Genomic DNA, 25,636 nt, shown 5'->3' on the forward strand with positions numbered 1-25,636 from the left:
CAGAACAATAGCTCTGAGGCAGGATTAATCTCCACTATTAGTTTAACTTCCCAATCCATCTCCCACTATCAGATGAGCTCTCAGCAATGATTTGATTTGATTTCTTGTCACATGTACCTAAAGTAGAGTGAAAAGCTTTGTTTGTGAGCAGTACAGGCAGACCACAATAAGCAAGGACATACAGATCATGTGGTGAAAAAAAAATCTTGGATAGAATAAGGTATGCAGGTTACACTGTGCACAAGGCAAGATCAACATTATTTGAAGTCAGAGAGTACATTCTTCAGTCTAATTACGGCAGGGAAGAAGCTGCCCTTGAACCTGCTAACGTGTTCAAGCTTCTGTATCTTCTGCCTGACAGAAGAGGTTGTAGGAGGGCATTACCTAGCTGGGTAATGAGTCTTTGATGATGTTGGCAGGCTTTCTGCAGCAATGGTACTAGTAAATGGAGTTTATAGATGGGAGGTTGGCTTCCGTGATGGTCTGAGCTGTGCACATAACCTTCTGTAGTTTCTTATAGTCCTGGGCAGAGCAGTTGCCATACTAGGCTGTTATGCACCTGAACAGTATGCTTTCAATGGTGCATCTGTAAAAGTTGGTGGGGGTCCTTTATGGTCAAATACAAGTTAATGTGCTTCGTTGTGTATGTTTGTGTAACAAACATCTGCTACCTCTCAGTGCAAAGCTTTGCTCTCACCAAAAATTTGGAATTATGAAATAATTTTATCATTTTTGTTCACCACATAGGATTGTGTTCAACACTTGCAAGCGACGTTTAGACTTTGGAATGATGACTGAAAATGCTGATTTGCACAACAAGCAGTGCCAAACTAGTCCCCACTTTGCTATGACCCATCTGTTGAAAGTATGCATTTTTGGTTGGGTTACTTCCAGCTGCTGGCCTGACTTTACAATTGACCACACAGCGTTACTGTTTCAGTGGTGCTGAAGTCCAGCCCTTTAACTTGTGTCATGCAACATTTTGGTGGAAAACTAGCCGTTAGTATCTAACAAAGTCCATGCAGCAGTTTTAAAAAAAAAGTTCTGTCTTTCACCTAGCCATTTTAGACAGGCATGCAAAATGTTAGGAGTATGTACGTACATGTAATGTGAGTATTGAGATCACTCACCAAACGATGGTGTCGGTTACTTTTTATTTATTAAGCAAAATGCAATAAGCTACATGTGTTGGACAACACTGCTGTAAAGTGCTGGAAATGCTCATGAGGCATGCAGCATTTTATATCCATGAAAGTACTTGGTCAGCATTTCTAAAATGACCAGCTTTTCTTTAGATCAAATTAACAGAATAAACTGTTTGATATTGCGTTCATTGGAATTGTTCAAACATACTGTCTGTTTATGTACATCAAAATAATGACTGATGAGAGGTTCTGACTTGATAGCAAACCACTTCAAGAAAAAATGTTGACAAATACTTTTATTTACCTACCTTCCGAATCTAATATTGTGAAGTATTTTTTAGTGAACAACTACCTGCTATGCCCCTTGTCAATTGCTGGAACCCCCACCGTACCCTCACAAAATTACCTTCTCGTTTAAGAACTACATTTTAATTCATTCTAATTCAGTCATCAGCTTCCAATTCTTTGATATCTGAAGTTTGTAATTCTACCTTATTGTAGTCTTTCTATGATACACCCAGATTTCAGTGTTATGCTGCAACTCTTAAACATTTATATTTCTAAAAAGAAATCTGACCTAGGTTTCCCAGTAAATAAATACCTAGTATGCCACTGAAGTGTACAGATTAAACTCAATCTCTGGCCTGTAATAAATTAGTTGCCAAAGCATTACAATGGACCATTATTTTCTGGGCTATTGAACATAACTACCCGACCTAAAAATTTCCTGATCTGAGTACCAGCATTCCTCACCCAATCAGCACAATGCAATTGGCTACATGTATTGGACATGCTGAGTGTGAAAGGTTCACAACCTGAATGGGAAACAATTAATTCTCAAAATTTGTTTACCTGCAGGTTAGCCCAGTTTAAAATCTGCTTCCCAATATTATATTACAGATCCACATGATGAAGTTATCTAGAATTGTCCCAATGCAAGAATAAAATTTCCCCTCAACTTTAAATGAAAAAGAATTAATGGTTGTTTCTCCAGTAAGATGTCTAGAGATGGGAAAGGTATGGATGAGAGTTCCAGCAGTGGTGGGGGTAAATTTAAAGGCAGGGTGTGGATTCAGTTTCAACAAAGTGGAGTGAAATGGACAGAGCTGAACAGAGGTAAGAATGTAGAAATATGATGGGCTTTGAAGCAAAGATTAGGATGATACAAGACTTGGTTCCTCAGTGCTTCATTGCCATTGAATTGAAATGAAGCAGTTGTTATTTTGTAGATAGACACAGCATCCAATTCCCACCCAATACAATCACATAGTCAAAGGTAAAATAAATGGTCAGATAATATATTTTCCTGCTTTTCAGTTGATAAACACTAAGCAGACTTTACCTGAACTTCAAATAGTACTATGTACATTTATCTCCACATGTCAGACAAAGATTTGGTATCTTGATATATCTCCACCTGTACTGTATTGTTTCATGATTCTGTCATGTGAGAAGTATTTTGAAAGGTGACGCTCCACCAATGCCACACTGACCCAGAGAGAATATGGTCAAATCCAGGAATGGGATATGAACTCATAGCTTTCTAACTGAAGAAGGAAGAGTTCCACCTGTGAGTTAACGCTAGGGACAAATGAAAACTGTTTTTGTGAATGATAAAGGAACATGGTAACATTTGAAATTATCATTGTAGAAGCCCTGGGGAGGCAGCATATGATATTCCATTGTAGTGAGTCAAATACAGATGTGCAGCTGAGGATGAAAGGACCAGTGGCAAGATTGATGTTAGACTCTGCATTAGATAATGTAATGGTGTCTTTTCTGTATCCTTGTTCACCAGGTTTAATCATAATGCTTCAGAGAAATTTCTCTCTAGTCTTCTGAACATCAGCATGATGGGCGAGAGTGACTATGGAATCTTCGCCTGCTTCATTAGAAAAGGATCAGCAACCTTCACATTACAAAGAGATTGTGAGTCATTGTGAGACTATGGCTAGTGTCAATATTAATCACAACTGTTATGGCACAGAGGAATCCATTCTATCCATGTCTGCATCAGCTCTTCATATAAGCGTCATTCCATAGTGGGATCTCCTGCTTTTCCCTGTAACCTTGCTCATTATTTCTATCCAAATAATTGTCCAATGCCTTCTCAAATGTCTCATTTGAAACAATTTCCACCATATTTCCTGGCAGTGCATTCTGTACACAAATGACATACTCTGTGAAAATGTTTTACTTGCATCACATTTGTTCATTTTGCAACTCACTTTAAACCTATGCCTGCTTATTCTTGTTGCTTTTATGAGCAGCAAGAGCTTCTTCAGATCTGCTCTATCCAATCTGCTCATGATTTTAAATCTATATCCAATCTCTTCTTAGTCTTTTTCTAAGACGAGGGGCAGGGGGGCGGGGGGAGTAGGCAGGCAAGGGGGCAGAGACATAAATAGGAAGGGGCTGGGCGGGGAAGGGCGCTTGGAAGGGCATAGGTAGATGAAGGTGGGGGATGAATATGATAGGTTGAAGCAGATAGGTGAGAAGGAAGATGGACAGGTAGAAGAGTTCAAGAGGGCAGTGCCAAGTTGGAGGGATGGATCTGGGATAAGGTGGAGGGAGGGGAGATGAGGAAACTGGTGAAATCAACACTGATGCTGTATGGTTGGAGGGTCGTAAGGCAGAAGATGAGGCGTTTTTCCTCCAGGTGCTGGGTGCCTAGGACTTGGTGGTGGAGGAAGCCCAGGACTTGCATGTCCTTGGCAGAGAGGTAGGGGAAATTGAAGCGGTCAGCCATAGGGCGGTGGGGTTGTTTAGTGCGTGTCCCCCAGAGATCTTCTCTGAAACATCAGCAAGTTGGTGTCCTGTCTCCCCAATGTAGAGGAGACCACTTCAAGAGTAATGGATGCAGTAGATGAGGTGTTCGGATGTGCAGGAAAATCACTGCCGGATGGAGAAGGATCTTTTGGGGTCTTGGATGGAGCTGAGGGAGGTGGTGTGTAGGCACAGGCTTTGCACCTTTTGCTGTCTCAGGGCAAGTGCCAGGAATGGAGAGTGAGTTGGTGGGGTGTGTGGACCTAAATGAGGGAATCTTGGAGTGAATAGTCTCTGGAATACTGATAGAGGTCATGAAGGTAATATATCTCTGGTGGTGGGGTCTGACAGGTGGTAAAATTGGCAGAGGATGACACGTTGTATCCAGAGATTGGTGGGGTGGAAGCTGAGGACCGGGGGGGGGGGTTCTACCCTTGCATTTGGAGAGGTGGGGATCAAGGGTGGTGGTGCAGGAAGTGGAGGAGATGAGCTGGAGGGCATTGTTGACCACGTGGGAGGGGAAATAGTGTTCCTTGAAGTAGGAGGCCATCTGGGATGTTCTGCAATGGAATTACTCTTAATGGGAGCAGATGTGGAAGAGGTGGAGGAATTAGGAATAAGGGATAGCATTTTTACAGACTGTCCAGTTTAACTTGAGGTCAGGGTGGATGGTGTTCATGAAGTTGATGAACTGTTCAATCTTCTCATGGGAGCACGAGGTGGTGGCGATACAGTGATAGAGTCATAGAGATGTACAGCATGGAAACAGACCCTATGATCCAACTTTTCCATGCCGAACAGATATCCTAACCTAATCTCGTCCCATTTGCCAGTGCGTGGTCCATATCCCTATAACCCCTTTTCATTTATACCCATCCAAAGACCTTTTAAATGTTGTTGTAATTGTACCAGCATCCACCACTTCCTCTGGCAGCTCATTCTATACACACACAACCATCTGTGTGGAGAAAGTTGCCTCTTAGGTCCCTTTTAACTTTTTTCCCTTCTCACTCTAATCCCATGCCTTCTAGTTCTGGACTCCCTCCTCCCAGGGAAAAGACTTAGTTTATTTATCCTATCCATGCCCATCCTGATTTTGTAAACCTCTAAAAGGTCAGCCTCCGACGCTCCAGGGAAAACAGCCCCAGCTTATTCAGCCTCTCCCTATAGCTCAAATCCTCCAACTCTGGCAACATCCTTATAAACCTTTTCTGAACCCTTTCAAGTTTCACAACATCCTTCTGATAGGAAGGAGACCACCATCAATGTAGCAGAGAAAAAGTTGGGGAATAGTACCAGTGTAACTATGGAAGATGGACAGTTCCACGTACCTGATGAAGAGGAGAAAGTGAGGACTGCAGATGCTGGAGGTTTAAAGCTGAAAATGTGTTGCTGGAAAAGCGCAGCAGGTCAGGCCGCATCCAAGAAGGGTCAGGCAGCATCCAAGGAGCAGGAGAATCGACGTTTCGGGCATGAAGAAGGGCACATGCCCGAAACATCGATTCTCCTCCTCCTTGAATGCTGCTTGACCTGCTGCGCTTTGCCAGCAACACATTTTCTGCTTGTACCTGATGAAGAGGCAGGCGTAGTTGGGGCCCATGCAAGTGCCCATGGCTACCTCTTTGGTCTAAAGGAAGTACTCTATACTCCTGTTCATAAAACCAAGGGTACTATATATTTTGTTAACTGCCCTCTCCATCTGAACTGCCAGTTGCAATGATCTATGCCCATACATTTAAGCCTCTCTACTCCTGCACCCCCCCCCCCCCCCACCCCAGACTTGTATCTCCCTATTTTATATTGCCTTTAAATGTTCTTCCTACCAAAGGCAGCATCTCGCAGCTTTCTACATTGAATCTCATGTGCCTCCTATCCACCCACTCCTGCAGCTAGGGGGGGGAAAAAACTCTATTGACCACAACTCTGTTTCCTATCACTCAACCAACATGTATTCATGTTGGTACTGTCCCTTTTTATTCCATGGCCTGTAACATTCCTCACAGGTCTGTATTACAACAAATGCCTTCTGGAAGTCGATGTAACAATATCAACAGATTAACCCTCATCAGACCTTCCTGTTACTTCTCAAAAACTCCAGCAAGTTAGTCATACTGGATTTTCCTTCAGAAATCCATGACTGTTCCTAATCAACACACCTATTTCCATTTCATTACTTATTCTATACTAACTATGTAAAATAGAAGCTTCGTCATCATGAAACTAAATACCAATTTTGTTCTTTCTGATGGATATAAGACCTATTGGTTTGTGTGTCTTAAGGTATGTGCTTGATACAGATAGAAGAACTTAACTGTTCCAGAGTTGGAAGTGCATGATTCTAACAATGCCTGTTATTGGAAAGTACCCATCCTTTAGACTTTTGTTCCTCAACTTGATCAATAAACGTTCTACAACAATGAAATGTATTTTAAACAACACAGCCCCACTGCTACGGAGGGTCAGTATCTGGAAAGCTGCCAAATTTTTCATTCTGGGTGTGCTGAGAAATGAGATCGCGAAGTACCCATTTTATTTATAGAGCTTCTTCGAGCCAGTTAATATTAAAAATCTCAACACCAGGTTATAGTCCAACAGGTTTATTTGGAAGCACTAGCTGTTCCTTCATCAGGTAGCTCTGAAAGCTATGCTTCCAAATAAACCTGTTGTACTATAACCTGATGTTGTGTGATTTTTAAGTTTGTCCACCCCAGTCCAACACCTGCTCCTCCACATCATAGCCACTTAATGTAAGAATGCCTATTACCTACTGTGTTTCTCCTGGTTGTAGATAATGCCAGCCACGTGCCAGCAGTACTGGGTGCTCTCCTGGTGCTATTTGCATTGCTCCTGGCTGGATTACTGTATGTGAAGTGCCGACTGGATCTGCAGCTGTGGTACAGAAATAAATATGGTGAATTTGAAATGAATGGTGAGTCTTTTTTTTTCCTTCAGGTTCTTTGATAATGAAAACTTGAGAATAATCCTAATGCATCAGCAATTCTTCTTCGAATATCTGGAAAAATCAAATTCAAAAGGAAATTCCTGATAATATTGGATGTTGTGCTATGTGTCACTCCAGTTTTGGGAGCATACCTTTAAAGGACATTATAGCATGTGACATGAGGGAATAAATATCCCATACTCCGTCTTGCCTTGGGATCACTGGGACCATGACATGCTACCAGAAGGATGTCGCTCTCTGCTGTATTCTAATACCACTGTGTTTAAGAAATGTAACGTTTGTGTATAATAGTTGGCTGCTTTTAAAAAGAAGGTCAGTAAGATTCTTCAGTACCACAATATCCATGACCAGTTTCTTATATCATGGGAGTTTTCACTACAGAACATAGAACAATGTAGCGCAGAACAGGCCCTTCAGCCCTCGATGTTGCGCCGACCTGTGAACTATTCTCAGCTCGTCCCCCTACATTATCCCAAAATCATCCATGTGCTTATCTAAGGATAAACATCCTGTGCTTGACAGGCCTATCAAGGACCCGCAATATCTGTTCCTTAAACCAACTCCACATTTCCGTTGTCTGCATCCCCTGCATTTTGCTACCCCATTCTATGCATCTTAATTCTTGCCTAATCGCATTATATAATTGCCCTTGCCCCATCGATAGCTCTTGATCTGTGACATGGACTTATCCCTTTCCATCGCTAAACTAAATGTAACTGAATAATAGTTGCCATTTCAAGAAAAATAACCTGCTGGAAGCAAATGCTTATCATTGGAAATCTGAAGTACAAATAGAAAATAGTTGGAAATGTTCAGCCGGTGAGGTGGTGTCTGTTTGGAAGGTTACCAACATGATGTTTCAGGTCGATGACCTTTTTTGTTAGTTCCGATAACCAGTCTCCATGCTACAATATTAAGTACCTTTCACCACATTCTGTCTGACCTCCTTAGTGTTAGTGCCTGATTTATAATTGATCAATGTTCTCTCCCTCCACTCTGTAAGCATGAGCTCTTGGTGGTGTAGATTTTGACCTCCTTACCCACCAGCCCCCAGTTTCTTCTAAATAGCTGTTCTTCAGTTGTGCCATTATACATCGAGTGTTAACAAAGCACTTTATTATGGCATTGCAACAGCCAAATTCCATAAAACTCTTGCATACACATTTCGGTAGGGCCCAGTGGATAGTAATCAGGAACATTGGTCAAGAACAAGAAAATTATCCAATGTCACTGAAGCAGATAATACTGTTCTGGCTGAAATTATCTACCAGGGCTTGATCAGAGAATGAAGCTGTAATCTCCTTACTGGTTCAGTGCCATATCCAGTAGTACATTAGCCTACAGAGTAGCTGGAAGTATGCAGTCAGACTTGTAATTATATTTCTATTCTGTCACGCTGGAGAAAGCGAGGACTACAAATGCTGGAGATTTGGAGTCAGAGTGAAGCTGAAAAACCGCAGCAGGTCAGGCAGTATCTGAGGCACCTGTCCTACCTGTCCATCTGGATGAAGGGACTGGGGGCATTTTTCTGGATGAAAGGACTGGGGGCATTCTAGCGAAGTTTGCCGATGATACGAAGTTAGGTGGACAGGCAGGTAGTACTGAGGAAGTGGGGAGGCTGCAGAAGGATCTAGACAGTTTGGGAGAGTGGTCCAGAAAATGGCTGGAATTCAACGTGAGCAAATGCGAGGTCTTGCACTTTGGAAAAAAGAATAAAAGCATAGACTACTTTCTAAACGGTGAGAAAATTCATAAAGCCAAAGTACAAAGGGATCTGGGAGTGCTAGTCAAGGATTCTCTAAAGGTAAACATGCAGGTTGAGTCCGTGATTAAGAAAGCGAATGCAATATTGTCATTTATCTCAAGAGGGTTGGAATATAAAAACACCGTTGTGCTACTGAGACTTTATAAAGCTCTGGTTAGGCCCCATTTGGAGTACTGTGTCCAGTTTTGGTCCCCACATCTCAGGAAGGACATACTGGCACTGGAACGTGTCCAGCGGAGATTCACACGGATGATCCCTGGAATGGTTGGTCTAACATACGAGGAACGGCTGAGAATCCTGGGATTGTATTCGTTGGAGTTTAGAAGATTAAGGGGAGACTTAATAGAAACTTACAAGATAATACATGGCTTGGAAAGTGTGGACACTAGGAAATTGTTTCCGTTAGGCGAGGAGACTAGGACCCGTGGACACAGCCTTAGAATTAGAGGGGGTCAATTCAGAACAGAAATGCAGAGACATTTCTTCAGCCAGAGAGTGGTGGACCTGTGGAATTCATTGCCGCAGAGTGCAGTGGAGGCTGGGACGCTAAATATCTTCAAGGCAGAGATTGATAGATTCTTGATGTCACGAGGAATTAAGGGCTACGGGGAGAATGCTGGTAAGTGGAGTTGAAATGCCCGTCAGCCATGATTGAATGGCGGAGTGGACTCGATGGGCCGAATGGCCTTAATTCCACTCCGATGTCTTATGGTCTTATCTTCCTTCCCACCTACCTGCTCCACCCTCCCACCAACTTATCAGAATTACCCTCACCTTCCTATTTATCTCTCATCCCCCTTCACAGTCCAGATGAGGGACTTATGCCTGAAACTTTGTTTCTCCTGCTCCTCGGATGCTGCCTGATGTACTGTGCTTTACCAGCTTCACCCTTGTATATTCTGTCACGGTGCTTCATGATGCTCAGTACAGAAAAGGTTGAAATACATCTGCCTTCTGTAAATGTTTTGCATGTCAAGGACCACTGTTCAAAGCCTAACTCAAACAATAAGAAAAATCAAATAAGTTGTGTACAGAGTGAATATCCTGGCAATTTTGGAACAATTTGATAGCTGGAAATGAATTATCAGATGGAAGAATTTGGATAATTATGTACGGAATAATGAATACCAAAATGCTATTTGCTGAGTGGTTTTTAGTTGAAAGTTCGAATAATTTATACATTAAGAAAAGTGTATTAATTTTGTGCCTGTCTGAGGAGAAGTACTTAAACCTGGCTGTGCCAGAATCTTATAGAGGTCTGAGTGTAGGCTGTTTTTATTTTGCTTTATTTTACTTTTGGTTGTGGACCTGAATAGGGGAAAGGGCAGTTTTGCAACAAAGGATTAAGCAAGCAATTGCTGTAGTTTGAGAGCAAATTACAGAAAATAGTTGTAAGTCACATCACTACTGCTTTATTCAAGCAGTGGAGCAAGCTGTTTGTAGATGGCCCAGCATCAAGCAGTGTATGCAAAGTGAGATTCAACAGGCAACAAGTTACTGGTTCATTTGTGGAAGTGTGACCAGTTGTGGATGACAAACATTATCAACCTGACAACAAATCTCAGGATAGCTGAACAACTTTTGTGGCTCTGAGTGATACAGTGAGAAGTGCTTGGAATTCTGGAAGTGGAGGTGGTATCTCTTTACCTCTCCTTTGAAAGACCTGAAGCTAAAGAAAGTCAATTGTAAGTTGCTTATAAACAATAGGTTAGATATTTTATAATTTGTGAACCAGTTGCTCTGTGCTTCTGTGTGAAGAAGGTAAAGCACCTGAAGGAAAAGATCAGAAGTGAATGGATTTGGAAACAAAAGGTATATCTATTAGATCCTGAGGATTAGTGCCATTGAATAGTTTCCCCAGCACTTTATTCCCTCCATCTATAGCTGAAAATGTGTTGCTGGTTAAAGCACAGCAGGTTAGGCAACATCCAAGGAACAGGAAATTCGACATTTCAGGCCAGAGCCCTTCATCCTGATGAAGGGCTCTGGCCCGAAACGTCGAATTTCCTGTTCCTTGGATGCTGCCTAACCTGCTGTGCTTTAACCAGCAACACATTTTCAGCTCTGATCTCCAGCATCTGCAGACCTCACTTTTTTCCCTCCATCTATAGCACTAGTTTATTTTCTGTCTACGCCTGACTGTATATGTGGGCTTCACTAGCATTTATTGCCCATCCCTAATTGTCCAGAGGGCAGTTAAGTCACCAATATTGCTGTGGGTCACATGTAGTCCTGACCAGGTAAGGGCAACAGGTTTCCTTACCTAAAGGATACTGTGAATCATAGATTTTTTCCTGAGAACCACCAATGGTGTTATGGTTATCATTGACTCTTATTTCCAGATTATTATTGAATTCATATTTCCCCCATCAGCCATGGTGGGATTTGAACCCAGGTTCTCAGAACATTTCCTGGAACTCTTGGCGGAGGTAGAAAAAAAACTGGAAAGTCAGTTCAGTGGTCTTTTTTTCCTGATCTTGATGTTGCAATGATCCTGTTTTTGCTAGCTAAGCAATTGATGTTTAGTTGTCTTTCATGAGAAGCTCCTACTGATGTTTTTTTTTTAAGAAGTGTAAAGCAACTGACTTTCCACCAGGTAAAAAACATGATGAGGTCCTACAGAAGAATTTAAGGAGTTAGGAAGCAAGTTAAAACGTAGGACTTCAGAGGTAGTAATCTCAGGATTGCTACCAGTGCCATGCGCTAGTCTGAGTAGGAATGACAGAATAAGCAGGATGTGTGGCTTGAGAGATGGTGCAGGAGGGAGGAGTTCAGATTTCTTGGACATTGTGATCCGTTCTGGGGGAAGTGGAACTATTCCAAATTGTATGGTCTACACCTGGGCCGGACTGGAACCAATGTCCTTGGGGTTACTTTTGCTAATGCTGTAGGGGAGGGTTTAAACTAATGTGGCAGGGGAATGGGAACCAAATGAGGAGGTTAGTGAACAGGAAGGAGGGACTAATTAAAGCCTGTAAGGAACTAGATAATGAAATCCGTATGACAAAAGGGAAGAGTAGGCAGGGAGTAGAGGGACCGGTGGCCTGAGGTGCATTTGTTTTAATGCATGAAGTACAGTAGGTAAGGCAGATGACCTTAGGGCTTGGAATAGTACCTGAGAGTATGATGTTACTGCCATTACTGAGACTTAGTTGAGGGAAGGGCATGATTGGTAACTAAATATCGCAGGATATTGATTCTTCAGGCAGGATAGTGAGGGAGGTAAAAGGGCTGGAGAAGTTGCATTACTGGTCAAATAAGCTGTGCTGAAGGAGGGCACTTTGGAAGATTCGAGCAGTGAGATAATATGGACAGAGCTCAGAAATAGGAAGGGTGCAGTAACAATTTTGGGACTGTACTACAGGCCTCCCAACAATGAACATGAGATAGAGGTACAAATATGTAAAGAGATCACAAAGATGTAGGAGCAACAGGGTGGTGGTGATAGATTTTAATTTTCCCAACATTGACTGTTGGAGGTCTAGATGGAGCAGAATTTGTAAGGAGCATGCAGGAGGATTTTCTGGAGTAATATGTAGATAGTCCAACTCTGGAAGGGGCTATACTGGACCTGGTGTTGGAAAATGAGCCCGGCCAGGTGGTTGAAGTTTCAGTAGGGAATTACTTTGGGAAAAGTGATCACAATTCCATAAGTTTTAGAATACTCGTGGACAAATATGAGAGTGGTCCTAAAGGAAGAGTGCTACATTTTGGGAAGGCCAACTATACCAAAGTTCAACAGGCACTGGGGAATGTAGATTGGGAGCAGCTATTTGAAGGGAAATCCACATTCAATATGTGGGACGCTTTGAAAGAGAGGTTGGTTAGAGTTCATAAGAGATATGTTCCTATGGAAATAAAGGATAGAAACGGCAAGATTAGGGAACCATAGATGACAGATGAAATTGTGAGACTAGCTAAGAAGAAAAAGGATGCGTACAAAAGGTCTAGGTGACTGAAGTCTGACAAAGCTTTGGAAGAATGTAGGACCAATCTGAAATGAGGAATTAAGAGGACTAAAAGGGGTCATGAGATATCCTTAGCAAGTAGGGTTAAGGGAAACCCCAAAGCCTTTTTTTTCATACATAAGGAGCAAGAGGGTAACTAGGGAAAGGGTTAGCCCACTCCAGGACAAAGGAGGAAAGACATGCATGGAGTTAGAGAAAATGGATGAGATTCTTAATGTGTACTTTGCAATGGTATTCACCAAAGAAGAAACATGGCGGATGTTGAGGTTAGGGATAGACCTTTGATTACTCTTGGTCACATTGGCATAAGAAGGGAGGAAATGTTGGGTATTCTAAAAGGCATTAAGGTGGACAGGTCCCTAGGTCTGGAGGGGATCTATCCCAGGTTACTGAGGGAAGCGAGAGAGGAAATAGCTGGGGCTTTAACAGATATCTTTGCAGCATCCTTGAACATTGGAGAGGTGTCAGAAGACTGGAGAATTGCTAATGTTGTCCCCTTGTTTAAGATGGGTAGCAAGGATAATCCAGGTAATTTCAGACCTGTGAGCCTGACATCAGGGAAGCTATTGGAGAAGATACTGAGGGTTAGAATATATTCTCATTTGGAAGAAAATGAGCTTATCAGTGATGGGCAGCATGGTTTTATGCAGGGAAGGTCATGTCTTACAAACCTAATAGAATTCTTTGAAGAGGTGACAAAGTTGATTTATGAGGGAAGGGATGTTCATGTCATATACATGGACGTTAGTAAGGCTTTTGATAAAGTTCTCCATTGCAGGCTGATGAAGGTCGAAGTCGTATGGGGTACAGAGTGTTCTAGGTAGATGAATAGAGAACTGGTTGGGCAACAAGAGACAGAGTAGTAATGGAAGGGAGCTTCTCAAAATGGAAACCTGTGACCAGTGGTGTTCCACTGGGATCCGTGCTAGGACTACCGTTGGTTGCGAAATAAATAAATGATTTACCATTAGTAAGTTTGCAGATGACACAAAGATTGGTGAAGTAGCAGATAATGAAGGGGACTGTCAGAGAATACAGCAGATTGGAGAGTTGGGCAGAGAAATGGCGAATGGAGTTCAATCTGGACAAATGTGAGATGATGCATTTTGGAAGATCCAATTCAAGAACAAACTATATAGTAAATCAGAAACGTCCTGGGGAAAATTGAGGAACTGAGATATCTAGGTGTTGAGGTCCATTATTCCCTAAAGGTGGCCACACAGGTCAGTAGAGTGGTCAAGAAGGCATACGGCATGCTTTCCTTCATCGGACGGGGTATTGAGTACAAGAGTTGGAGGTAATGTTACAGTTGTATAAGACTTTGGTTCAGTCCCATTTGGAATACTGCATACAGTTCTGGTTGTCACATTACCAAAAAGATGTGAATGCTTTGTTGAGGGTGCAGAGGAAGTTCACCAGGACGTTGCCTGGTACGGAGGGTGCAGCTATGAGGAGAGGTTGAGTAGATTAGGATTATTTTCATTGGAAGGGAGGTTGGGGAGGGACCTGATTGAGGCCTAAAAGATCATGAGAGGTGTAGACAGGGTGGATAGCAAGAAATGTTTTTCCCATAGTGGAGGACTCAATTACTAGTGGGTCACAAGTTCAGAGTGAGAGGGGAAAAGTTTAGGGGAGATGTGTGTGAAAAATTCTTTATGTAGAGGGTGGTCGATGCCTGGTACGCATTGCCAGTGGAGGCTGTAGAGATGGGAATGATAGTGTCATCTAAGATGTATTCTAGACAGATACATGAATGGGCAGGGAGTAAAGGGTTACAGATTTTTAGAAAATAGGTATCAGATTTAGATAGAGATCTGGATCGGCGCAGGCTTGGAGGACCATAGGGCCTGTTCCTGTGCTGTAATTTTCTTTGTTCTTTGACTCACTTGGAAAATGTCTTATTTATTGATTCAAAAGTCACAGCTCAGCAACTGCTGCACGAAAGTTAATTGGTTTTCTTTAAGTTTAAACTGAGTTTTATTTTAATTCAGAGAATCACCAGCTTCTGTTGTGAAGAACAATAATGCATGTTCTGTATCTTTCTGTTTCTGTGTGTCTGTGATCTGTAAGTTGTTTCCAGTTCCAACCTGCTTTGTTAGCTGAGAACCAATCAGCTTCACTTGTAAACAGCTCCTTGGGTCCTGATCGTCGGTGCTTTGCAGGAACCCATGTGACAAAAAAACAGAATTTACTATCAGTATTGAATTCCTTGCTGTGAAATTATTTACCTTCTGGTAAATCATTGTGTTTAGTAATAAGTCTTTCTCCTTGCAGTTCCACAGTTTTGCATAAGAGTGGGGATTGGTTGAAGTTGTATCTTTTGACAGTGGGAGCATGTTCAGTGAGTTGTTTCTCAAATCTGATTGGACCTTATTTATTGTCAGATGAATGTAAGACTGACACTGTCTACATATTGTAAGAAAACTAGCAAATAATGACTGTGAGACAAACTCTCAGTTCTTAGTCTGTTTTATTGGAAGAGCAGAAATGTAAATCCCTTCTAATAATTTTTCTCTTCCCAGATGGGAAGTTATATGATGCTTATATATCCTATGTGTCTGCTGATGATGACCGCAAATTTGTCAACTTCATCCTGAAGCCACATCTGGAGAACAAATATGGATACAAGTTACACTTGGATGATTGTGACATTCTTCCAGGATCAGGTGCCTTTTTCTTTACTAATCAGGAGACCCAGTACATGAGGCATAACAGACTGTCGGTATCAAACATAGTATACAGTCAATCATGGGTTACATGGTTTGGGGGCAATAATATTACTTGACATTTTGGAATAAAGTACCATTTCGTTGTCACAAGTACTCCCCCTGCCCCCCACCCCCTCCAAAAGCGTCCATTTTCATTGAGTGGAATTGGACAGGGAGAGTCGGCTGGTAACTTGACAGTTGAGCGCATCTAAGTTGGAATCAGTCCATCTTTTTGGAATTGCAGCAAGAGTCATCAACTATTGATCAGGAATGGGACACTTGGCTGAGTTTGCCTGTTCCTATCAGAGAATATTCAGACCTGAAACTGTGGTACCATGATCTTTGCTGTCACCAAATAGGGTGTTCTAGAGCTGCTAACATTTCTCAGTCTTCAGTTCTTTCTACAACCTCAAAGTCTTTAAAACCGAAGTATTATTTACTGAGTAGTAATTAATTGAATATTCCATTGGTTTATATATTAAGGCAAATTTATTAAACTTAAGGCACGGTGGCATAGTGGTTAGCACTGCTGCCTCACAGCGCCAGAGACCCAGTTCAACTCCCGCCTCAGGCGACTGATTGTGTGGAGTTTGCACGTTCTCCCCGTGTCTGCGTGGGTTTCCTCCGGGTGCTCCGGTTTCCTCCCACAGTCCAAAGATGTGCAGGTCAGGTGAATTGGCCATGCTAAATTGCCTGTAGTGTTAGTTAAGGGGCAAATGTAGGAGTAGGGGTAGGGGTATGGGTGGGTTTCGCTTCGGCGGGTCAGTGTGGACTTGTTGGGCCGAAGGGCCTGTTTCCACACTGTAAGTAATCTAATCTAAGTAATCTAATCTTAAGCTTCATTTATGGGCATTGAGCCTGAGACAGTTGCAACAAAGTAATTTCAATTTTCCAACTCCAAATTCCTTTCAAATACTGGTTGTAGAAATCTTCAGAACTATTGATGTAGTCATGTTGTGTAATTAGAATTAAATAAAAATGAATGATTAGAATAACTGAAATAACTGACACTTGATGGGGTCAGGAGGAAATGTTTAGAATCTGCACTGCAGGACTAATACACATCTGAATCAACATAGTTGTTACATAGACTTATTTGAATAGAATCTTCTTGTTATAAATTTTTATGCTCCAATCAGTTACTGTGATGTACCACTCCTTCAAACTTCTTCACTAGTTTTTACTTTTCACTACTGTTTCTGTCTTGATCTAGAGCCCTCGGCAGAACTGATAATGAACATTAGTCGCTGCCGTCGTCTGATTGTAGTGCTATCCAAATCATACCTGGAACAGGACTGGTGCAGGCTGAACTTTAGGTATTTTCTACATTATTGAGCTGAGAAAAAGTTAAGGATGATGGAGAATGATGTATTCATATAGCCATGTGAAAATTTGTGTAAGAAATGTCAAAATATAAATGAATCACTTGATGTGTTCTGGATCTCTTGTAAAACTGTGTGTAATGCATATAGATGACTATTTTAGGTGGAACTAAGACTGAATTGGTTAATGTCAAGAGTGTGGCACTGGAAAAGCACAGCAAGTCAGGCAACATACGAGGAGCAGGAGAATTGACATTTTGGGCATAAGCCCTGCATCAGGAATGAGGCTTGTGGGCCGGGAGCTGAGATTAATGAAAGGGGAGTGGAACTAGGGGGAAGGTAGCTGAGAATGCAATAGGCAGATGAAAGTGGGGGAGAAGTGATATGTTGGAGAGGAGGGTGGAGTGAATTGATGGCAAAGACAATGGACAGGTCAAAAAGGCGGTGCCGAGGTGGACACTTGGGTCGGGGAGAGGAGGAATTGGAAACTGCTAAAATCCACATTAATCCTGTGTGGTTACAGGGTACCAAGACAGAAGATGAGCCATTCATCATGCAGACACCAGGTGGTTAGCATTTGACGATGGAGGACGTCCCAGATCTGCATGTCCTTGGTGGAGTGGAAGGGGGAGTAAAAGTCTTCAGCCACGGGGTGGTGGGGTTGGTTGATGTGGATGTCCCAGAGATGTTCTCTGAAATGGTCTGCAAGTTGGCATCCTGACTCCCTGATGTAGAGGACACCACATTGTGTGCAATGGATACAGTAGATGACATTGATGGAAATGCAGTAAATTTATGTCACATGCCCTTTGGGGCATTCGGAGGTTGGGGGGGGGGGGGGGGGAGGGGCACGTGAATCTGACAAAGGAGTCACAGAGGCAATCGTCTGTCCAAAATGCTGATAGGGGTGGAAAGGAAAATATATCCTGTTGTGGTGGGGTCTATTTGTAGGTGGCAGAAGATGATGCAATATATACGAAGATTGGTGGGATGGAAGGTGAGGTCCAGGGGGGTTCTGTCCTTGTTGTGTTGAATTGGTTAGTGTATGTGTTTTTTTTAATTCAAGGGATGGGGGTGCCGCTGATATTTATTGCCCAGAGGGCATTGGGGTGGCACAGTGGCTAGCACTGCGGCCTCACAGAGCCAGAGACCCGTGTTCAATTCTCACCTCAGGCGACTGACTGTGTGGAGTTTACACATTCTCCCCATGTCTGCGTGGGTTTCCTCCGGGTGCTCCGGTTTCCTCCCACAGTCCAAAAATGTGCAGGTTAGGTGAATTAGCCATGCTAAATTGCCCGTAGTGTTAGGTAAAGGGGTAAATGTAGGGGAATGGGTAGGTCTGGGTAGGTTGTGCTTAGGTGGGTCGGTGTGGACTTGTTGGGCTGAAGGGCCTGTTTCCACACTGTAAGTAATCTAATCTAATCTAAACAGATGTCAATTCTAATCTAATCTACATTGATGTGGGTCTGGAGTTGCATGTAGGCCAAACAGGTGGAGACATTAGTAAATCAGAGAGGTTTTTCCTGACAATTGACAACAATTTCATTGTCATCTTAATTCCTGACTTTTATTGAATTCAAATTCCACCATCTGCCACGGCAGGATTTGAACCCTAATCCCATATCGTTAGCTGAGTCTGTATATTAATAGTCTAGACATAATATCACTAGATCATTGCTTCTCTTCATGATGTGTCATAGGAGCTGTTTGTTATTTTGACAAGTGACTTGTCTTTTTCAGGGAAGCACTGTGGCAACTACTGGATCTCTCCAGAAGACCCATCTTTATTATGTTTGAAAGTCAGTACAGGGAACTATCTCACCCAGCTATTCAACTTCTCAAATCACAGAGGAAAAGTTTTACTCTCCTGCTGTGGACTTCCACATCAATGGTATGTTAGCTGAACTTATAAGCCAAATGCACCTAGCAACCTAAACTAGAAATCTTAAACACTAGCACACAAAAAGAGACAGATTGTGAATATACTTTTCTTTGGTGTTCAATGGCGGATAAATTATTCAAGTTGAAACAGAAAAATAGAGATATGGAATAGTGATAACAGTGAGTGTTCAATGCTCACACCAACAGGTTATTATGAAGGACTCTCCTTCTCAACCTCTCCCCTCACCTGAGGCATGGTGGCCCTTACAATATCAGTCGTCTTCCTCCAATGAGAGAGCAGCCCAATGATCTCATAGGTCTTGCTGAAAGTGCCAATTTTGGATCAGGAGCAGGGGCTGAATAAAATTAACACAGGTAAAACATTGGTACTAAGAAAATTAATAGTGACAGATCTTTGGGACCTGACGGTTTTCATATGAGAACGTTAAAGTGGGGAAGCACATTGTTGACACTCTAACTATAATCTTGGAGATCCCTAGATAGGAGAGTCATCCCTCTGGATTAGAAAATTGAAAATGTGTCACTACACTTTTTAGAAAGGGTGAAAGAGGAAAATCAGGTAATTGTAGACTAGTTAGCCGAACATTTGTAGATGGGAAAATTGTTAGAATCTATAAACGAGAATGGGCTAATTGAGCAAAATTTTCAGTTCGTCAGGGAGAGCCAGCATGCCTGATTAAGCTTCGCTGAATCTATTGAAGAGGTGGCTACAGTAGTGGACAGGGGACTGTCCATAGACATTGTTTATGTGGATTTACAGAAGGCATTTGATAAAATCTCACAAAGCAGAATGTTAAGTAAGGGATAATCCCACAGAATTGAGGGAAAAGTACTGACATGGCTGGAAAATTGAGTGGCTGGCAGTTGAAAGTAGGGATAATAGGTATGTACTAAAATTGGCAGAATGGTGGTGGTCTTCTGTGTTAGGGCCCCAATTGTTCATACTATTTATTAACAATTTGGGTAATGGCATAGAAAGTCATATATTCAAGTTTGCAGATGACACAAAATTAGACTGCACTGTAGACAGTATAGATAGCATAAAATTACAAAGTGATCTTGATAGAATAAGTGAATAGGCAAAAGTGTGGCACATGTGGGGTTCAATGCAAGCACATGTGAGTTTATCCATTTTGGATTGAAAGATAGATCAGGGTATTTCCTAGATGGCTGTTTTCTATTCAACTTTCTAGAAGTTAAATACATGAATGTCCAAAGGGACTTGGTTCAGATGCGTAGCATGAACATGTGCAGAAAATAATCAAAAATGCTAATGGAACGATGGCCTTTGTATTGCTAATCTTCTAGATATAGACAAGCAGAGGTTATGCTGGTTAAACCCCACTTGTGTGCTGGCTGCTCACAGTACTCCATCAGAAAGGACATATTAGCCTTGGAGGTAGCACAATGTAGGTTTGTTTATAAGCATGATACATGGACTACATGGGTTAAATTATGAGGAGAGACTATACAAATTAGACCTGTTTTCTCTAAACCTAGAAGGTTAAGGCTGATTTGATCAATCTTCACGAAGTAAAGCTGAGTCCAGGAAAAGATCAGCCATAATCTTATCAAATGGTGCAGCAGGCTTAATGGGCCTACTCCTCCTCTTTCTTATGGTCTTGTGATATTCACAGGAAAAGACAGAGTAGATTATGGATTCTAGAATTAGGAGGCATAGTCTAAGAATTAAGGCCAGACAGACCAGGAGGAATGTTTGGAAACATTTCTATACCACAAAGGTGGTGTATTTTGGAGCTGCCTACCACAAACAGCAGTGGATGCAGGATCAGTTGTTTATTTTAAATCTGAGACAGATACATTTTTGTGTAACAAAAATATGAATGAATGAGTTAAAGACAGATGCATTTGAGTTAGGCCACAGATCAGCCATGATTTTAATTGAGTGATGGAACAAGCAGAGGGGGTTGAATAGCCTACTACTGTTTCAATGCTCCTATGATTATGGTGACTCTACACAGTCAAAATGTGACATTCTGACATGAGAGTCCAGAATGTCCCTCATGTATGCATCCCCATCAAGTCAGAAGACCAATTCAAACTCAATGAGGAGCAGAATCACACATTCCTGAAGATGGACAAACTTGTTACTTGATGAACAACTTAAAAACACTGAACTGGCACCCAAACAATAACCACACAGTGAGCAGCATAAAGGAAAAAATGCTGTGAATTTGTCAGAAATATACAGCAATAATTGAGGAAATTTTTATCGTCAGAAAAGTCAATGATAAAATTGCCTTGATGAGGAGATTATCGAATGTTTACAGACAGTTTCTTTGAACAGTATGTTCGGGAGTCAACCAGAGAACAGGCCATACTAGACATGGTATTGTGCAGTGCGATAGGATTAATTATCTCATTGTGAAGGTACTTTTAGGCAGCAGCAACCATAATAAGAATTAACTTTGGATTCAGTTTGAGGGAGAGACAAGTCAGTCCAAGATTATTATTTTAAACTTGAGGGAAATTAAGAGGGCAGGAAAGCAGAGCTGGCTGAAGTGAATTGACAAATTAGGTGAAAGAATAAGTCAGTAGATTTGGAACGGCAGACATAAAGTGACTATTTCAGAATATACAGTACAGGTACATACAAACGAGCAAGAAAAATCCCTTGGACCCACCACCTGAGGCTAATTAGAAACATCAAAGATTGTGCCAAACTAAAAGTAAGTAATTGTGTAAAGTTGAAGATTAGATGTTTGGTTTAGACAAAAATGGCAAAGAATAACCCAAGAAATTAATAAAGAAGGAAAACTTTGAGTGAGAAAAAGTTAACCAGAAACATAAAATAAATAGTAAGAGTTTCTGTGAATATTTGAAGAACAGTTCACAAAATGAGTGTTGGTTCTGTAAAAAGTGAAACTAGAGAATTGATCATGGGAGGGTAAAATGTAAATAGCAGATGAATCAAAGAATTATTTTGCATTGGTTTTCACTATAGAAGATACAAACAAAATCCCAGAAGCAGGAATTAAATCAGAAAATTGAAGGGATGGAAGAAATGAGGAAAATCACAATCACCAGAGAAGTAGAACCGAGTAAATTGTTGAAACCATGGGCTAACAGGACTCTGGATCCTAATGTATTAGATCCTGGGGTCTTAAGAGAAGCACCTAATGAAATAGTTGATGCACTAGTTTTAATTTTCCAATTAATGATCCCATTAAGTTGGAAAGTAGCAAATGTAATTATTCCAAAAGGAAGGGAGGCAGAAAGCAGGAAACAAAAGATAGATTTTAAGCTAATCAATCACAGAGAAAATGTTATAACAATTTCTTTATTAATTTGTGAAGGTTACTGAGATAAAATCAAGACAATCGGGCAGAATCAGTCTGGCTTGTAAAAGGGAAATTGTGTTTGACCAATCTGATGGAGGAGGTTACACATGCTGTGAATAAAGAGGAATCGACAGATGACCTGTACTCAGATTTCCAGAAGGCATTTAATTGGTGCCACATAAGAGGTCATTTTGGAAGTTTAAAAGCTTATGGTGTGGTGACCTAGTAATAATGTAGTGGATAATTGCCAATAGCGACAGGCAAAAATGGGTTTGTTCCAGCTTGGCAAGATGTAATGAGGAATATGCCACAGGGATCAATACTGGGCCCTAAACTGTTTACAGTTCATCTCCGATGAAGGGACAGAGGTATAGTTACCAAGTTGGTTAAAACACAAAAAGAGATAAGGAAGTAAATTGTAAAGAAAACATAAGGAAGCCAAAAAAGTTATAGATAGTTAAATAAGTAGCCAAAGATCTAGCCAATGCAGTATGATATTGAAAAACTTGAAATTGTCTGTCTGTTTTAGCAGGAAGTATTATTTAAATGTTGATATATTACAGAACTCTGGAATGCAGGCGGTTCTGGGTGCTGTTATGGATGAATTCCAAAAGGTAGTGAAGGTACTTGCAGGTGCAGGAAGTAATTAGGGAGGCGAAAGAATGTTGTCATTTATCATGAGCAGAATCCAACACAGAAGTAGGGATGTTAAATTTCAGTCATGTAGGGCACACGAAGCTAAATCTGGCTGTATTGGACAACTTATTTAAGTAAGCATGTAAATGCACTTGGAGGCAAAGAAGATTTACCAGACTAATACTGGATTGAGAAGGTTATCTTATGAGGAAAGGTTGGACATGGTAGGCTTGTAACCACTGGAGTTTAGAAGAGTAAGAAATGACTAAACATACAAGATCCTGGAGGGTCTTTACATAGGAAACGTGTAGAGGATGTTTCCACTTAGGTGAGAAACTAAAACAAAGGGTCATTGTTTAATACAGGGAGAAGGAAGAAGAAACTCTTTGAGGGACATAATTCATAAGAACATACACAAATAAGTCATTCCGCCCCTCAAACCTGAGAATTATATTTTATTTTGCTCAAAAACTGTACAAATCCATGTATAATTCTGTAAATCCCACTTTAGAAATAGAATCAGTCTGACTTAACATTGGGACACCGTCTTTAACTTCACATCTTTAATGCATTATCTGAGCTGAGATGGCAACAATTGTTAACCGCTATTTTGAGAATGTAAGTTTTAAAAAAGTTCTGTAATTTACATATGAAGGAACCAAAACTAACATGATCATTCTGCGAGAGGCAAGCTAAATTTGTTTAACATCACATTCCATAACACTGCAATCCTATTGCTATAAATTCTATGTCGTATGATTACGCTCCACAACCACCTGATGAAGAAGCAGCGCTTTGAAAGCTAGTGATTCCAAATAAACCTGTTGAACTATAACCTGATGTTACAATTTCTAACTCTGTTTAATTATTCTAAGCATTTTTAAATATCTTGTTTATTTCTTCCTTAATAACGACTCGAGCATTTTCCCAACAACAAATGTTGGGCTAACTGGTCTATAGTTTTCTGCATTCTGTCTTTCTCCCTTCTCGAAGTTTGGCAGTCTTCCAATCAGCTAGGTCCCTCCCAGAATCTGGTGAATTCTGGAATATTTCAAGAACCTCGATTATCCGAAGGACATGGGTGGGGAGTATTCAGTAAATGCCCGAACGGGACCTTGTGATCTTGTTCAGATCATCTGAAATTCAGTTAATCAAATGCCGGATAATAGAGGTTTCTCTGTACTTTCATTATCTTTGCAGCCACTAAACGAATCAATCTAGGTATTCTGCCAAAGCCCAGGTGAATTTGGAAATTTGTTCTTGAAAAGGTAGTGGAGCAGAATCCTTGAATATTTTTAAGGCAGAACTGGACAGATTCCTGTTAGGAAAAGGGGACAGTCAGGAATGCAAATTTAAGATTACAGTCAGATAAGCCATGATCTTACTGGATGATGGAGCAGGTTGAATGGCCTGATCCTGCTCATAATTCATATGTGCGGATGTAATGATATGCTAAACAGTGAAGACAACATGCTACACTCAGACTTTAACATGGTAGTTGTGGGATTGATAAAGCCTACAGCCCTACCAGTCCGAAATGAAGATTAATAACGACACTGACATAGTTCTTTTAACAAAATTAGAAAATACCAAGAGACCCTCACAGGGTCAAAGAAAATTTGACACACAGCCACATAAAGCAGATGCTCAAAAGCTTGGTCAAATTGTTGGTTTTAGGCACACCTTAAAAAAGGAAAGAGCTGAACAGGTGAAGAGGCATTGAGAGGGAACTTCAAAGTTTAGGCCGATTTAGCCAAAGGTTTTGGCACGAATAGTGGAGCAATTACAATTGAAGATTCCCAACAAGCCTGGATTGGAGGAGCACAGAAACCTTGAGTCATAGGGCTTGAGGTAGTTATAGAGAAAGGGAAGAAGGGCCAAAGACATGGAAGGATGTGTAAAAATGGATGAGATTTTTAAAATTTGCATCATTGCTGGACTAGGAACTAGTATAAGTTAATGAACACAGGAACAGGATTTGTTGTTAATTAGGATATGGGCAGCTGGATTTTGAAATTAAAAGCATTGGTGAGAGCACAGCACAAACAGATTTCAATATCAGAATAAAGAATGATGTTGGCACAGGAGAAGGAGCTGATTATTGAGCAGCTGGTGATTAATAAAATTTTACTTTCTAGTTTCCAGTTTATTATAAATATTCTACAAGCACATTTCAAGGCAGCTCACCTGTGTGGAATGCTCATCCTGTGAAATAGGGCAAGTTACGGTCACAACACATTTTCTAAATGACCGCAATTACAAGATGTATTACCAGCTGCAGCGAATTGAGTGCTGGGCTTGAGTTCTTGAGCCATGTCTTCACAAAATTGAAAGCATGTTTAGGGAAGTGGTCACAACACAGGTGAGGAGTGTGCAAGCAGAGAGGAAATGAGTGACCATCCAATGGTCTAGAAGGACCAGTAAGAGTCTCCTGTATCCATCTCATTTACTAACTGATGTTCCGTTTTGGATATTGGTAAGGGCAGTGTTTCCTCAATGGAATGCTGATATTACCAAGGTTATGGCTGCTTCAGCTATGAGGGGAAGAGGAAGAAGAGTGAAACAGCAGTATTGGTAGCCAATTCAATAGTTGGAGAACAGAAGGTATTTCTGTTGTCAATATGACTCTAGGATGGTAAATTGACTCCTTGGTGCTGAGTTAAGGATATCAGAGTGGCTACAGGATATTTTTACGATGGTAGGTGAACAGTCTGAGGGCATGCTCACATGGGTACTCATAACATGGGTAGAAAGAAGAATGGGGTCCTGAAAGCAAATTTTAGACAGGTAAGAAAGAAACTGAAAAACATGATTTCAAAGGCAGTGATTTCAGAATTACTCCCAATACCACATGCAAGTGAGTTCAAAACGTGGTTACACCCAAATGAATGCATAGCCAAAGTGGTATAAAGGATGGTGGACTTTAGATTTCTGAAGCATTGGGACTGGTTCTGAGGCAGATAGGCTTGTAAAAGGAGAATGGATAACACCTTAGCAGGATTGGGAAAATTACTTTGCAAGGTGATTTACTAGTGTTGTGGGGGAGGACTGAAACTAGTTGGTAGGGGGATGGATTCCAAGAGGAAATTCATATAAAATTGGAGAGCAATGGATACAAAGGCCAATATTAAGTAGAATCAAGAAATGGAAAAAAAATTGA

General features: G+C 41.2%; 1 protein-coding gene across 1 annotated transcript in view; it reads left to right on the plus strand.

Annotated features, from left to right (window-relative positions):
* sigirr (single immunoglobulin and toll-interleukin 1 receptor (TIR) domain) overlaps positions 1 to 25,636 on the plus strand; it is a 50,006-nt gene that overhangs the window by 11,374 nt on the left and 12,996 nt on the right. Inside the window, exons 4-8 of the mRNA XM_060838445.1 lie at positions 2,944 to 3,074; positions 6,700 to 6,840; positions 15,129 to 15,272; positions 16,528 to 16,630; positions 18,377 to 18,527. Coding sequence (XP_060694428.1) covers positions 2,944 to 3,074; positions 6,700 to 6,840; positions 15,129 to 15,272; positions 16,528 to 16,630; positions 18,377 to 18,527 — 670 coding nt within the window. The remainder of the gene's footprint in view (positions 1 to 2,943; positions 3,075 to 6,699; positions 6,841 to 15,128; positions 15,273 to 16,527; positions 16,631 to 18,376; positions 18,528 to 25,636) is intronic.

Source organism: Hemiscyllium ocellatum, chromosome 18 (assembly GCF_020745735.1).
Source record: "Hemiscyllium ocellatum isolate sHemOce1 chromosome 18, sHemOce1.pat.X.cur, whole genome shotgun sequence".
NCBI lineage: Eukaryota > Metazoa > Chordata > Chondrichthyes > Orectolobiformes > Hemiscylliidae > Hemiscyllium > Hemiscyllium ocellatum.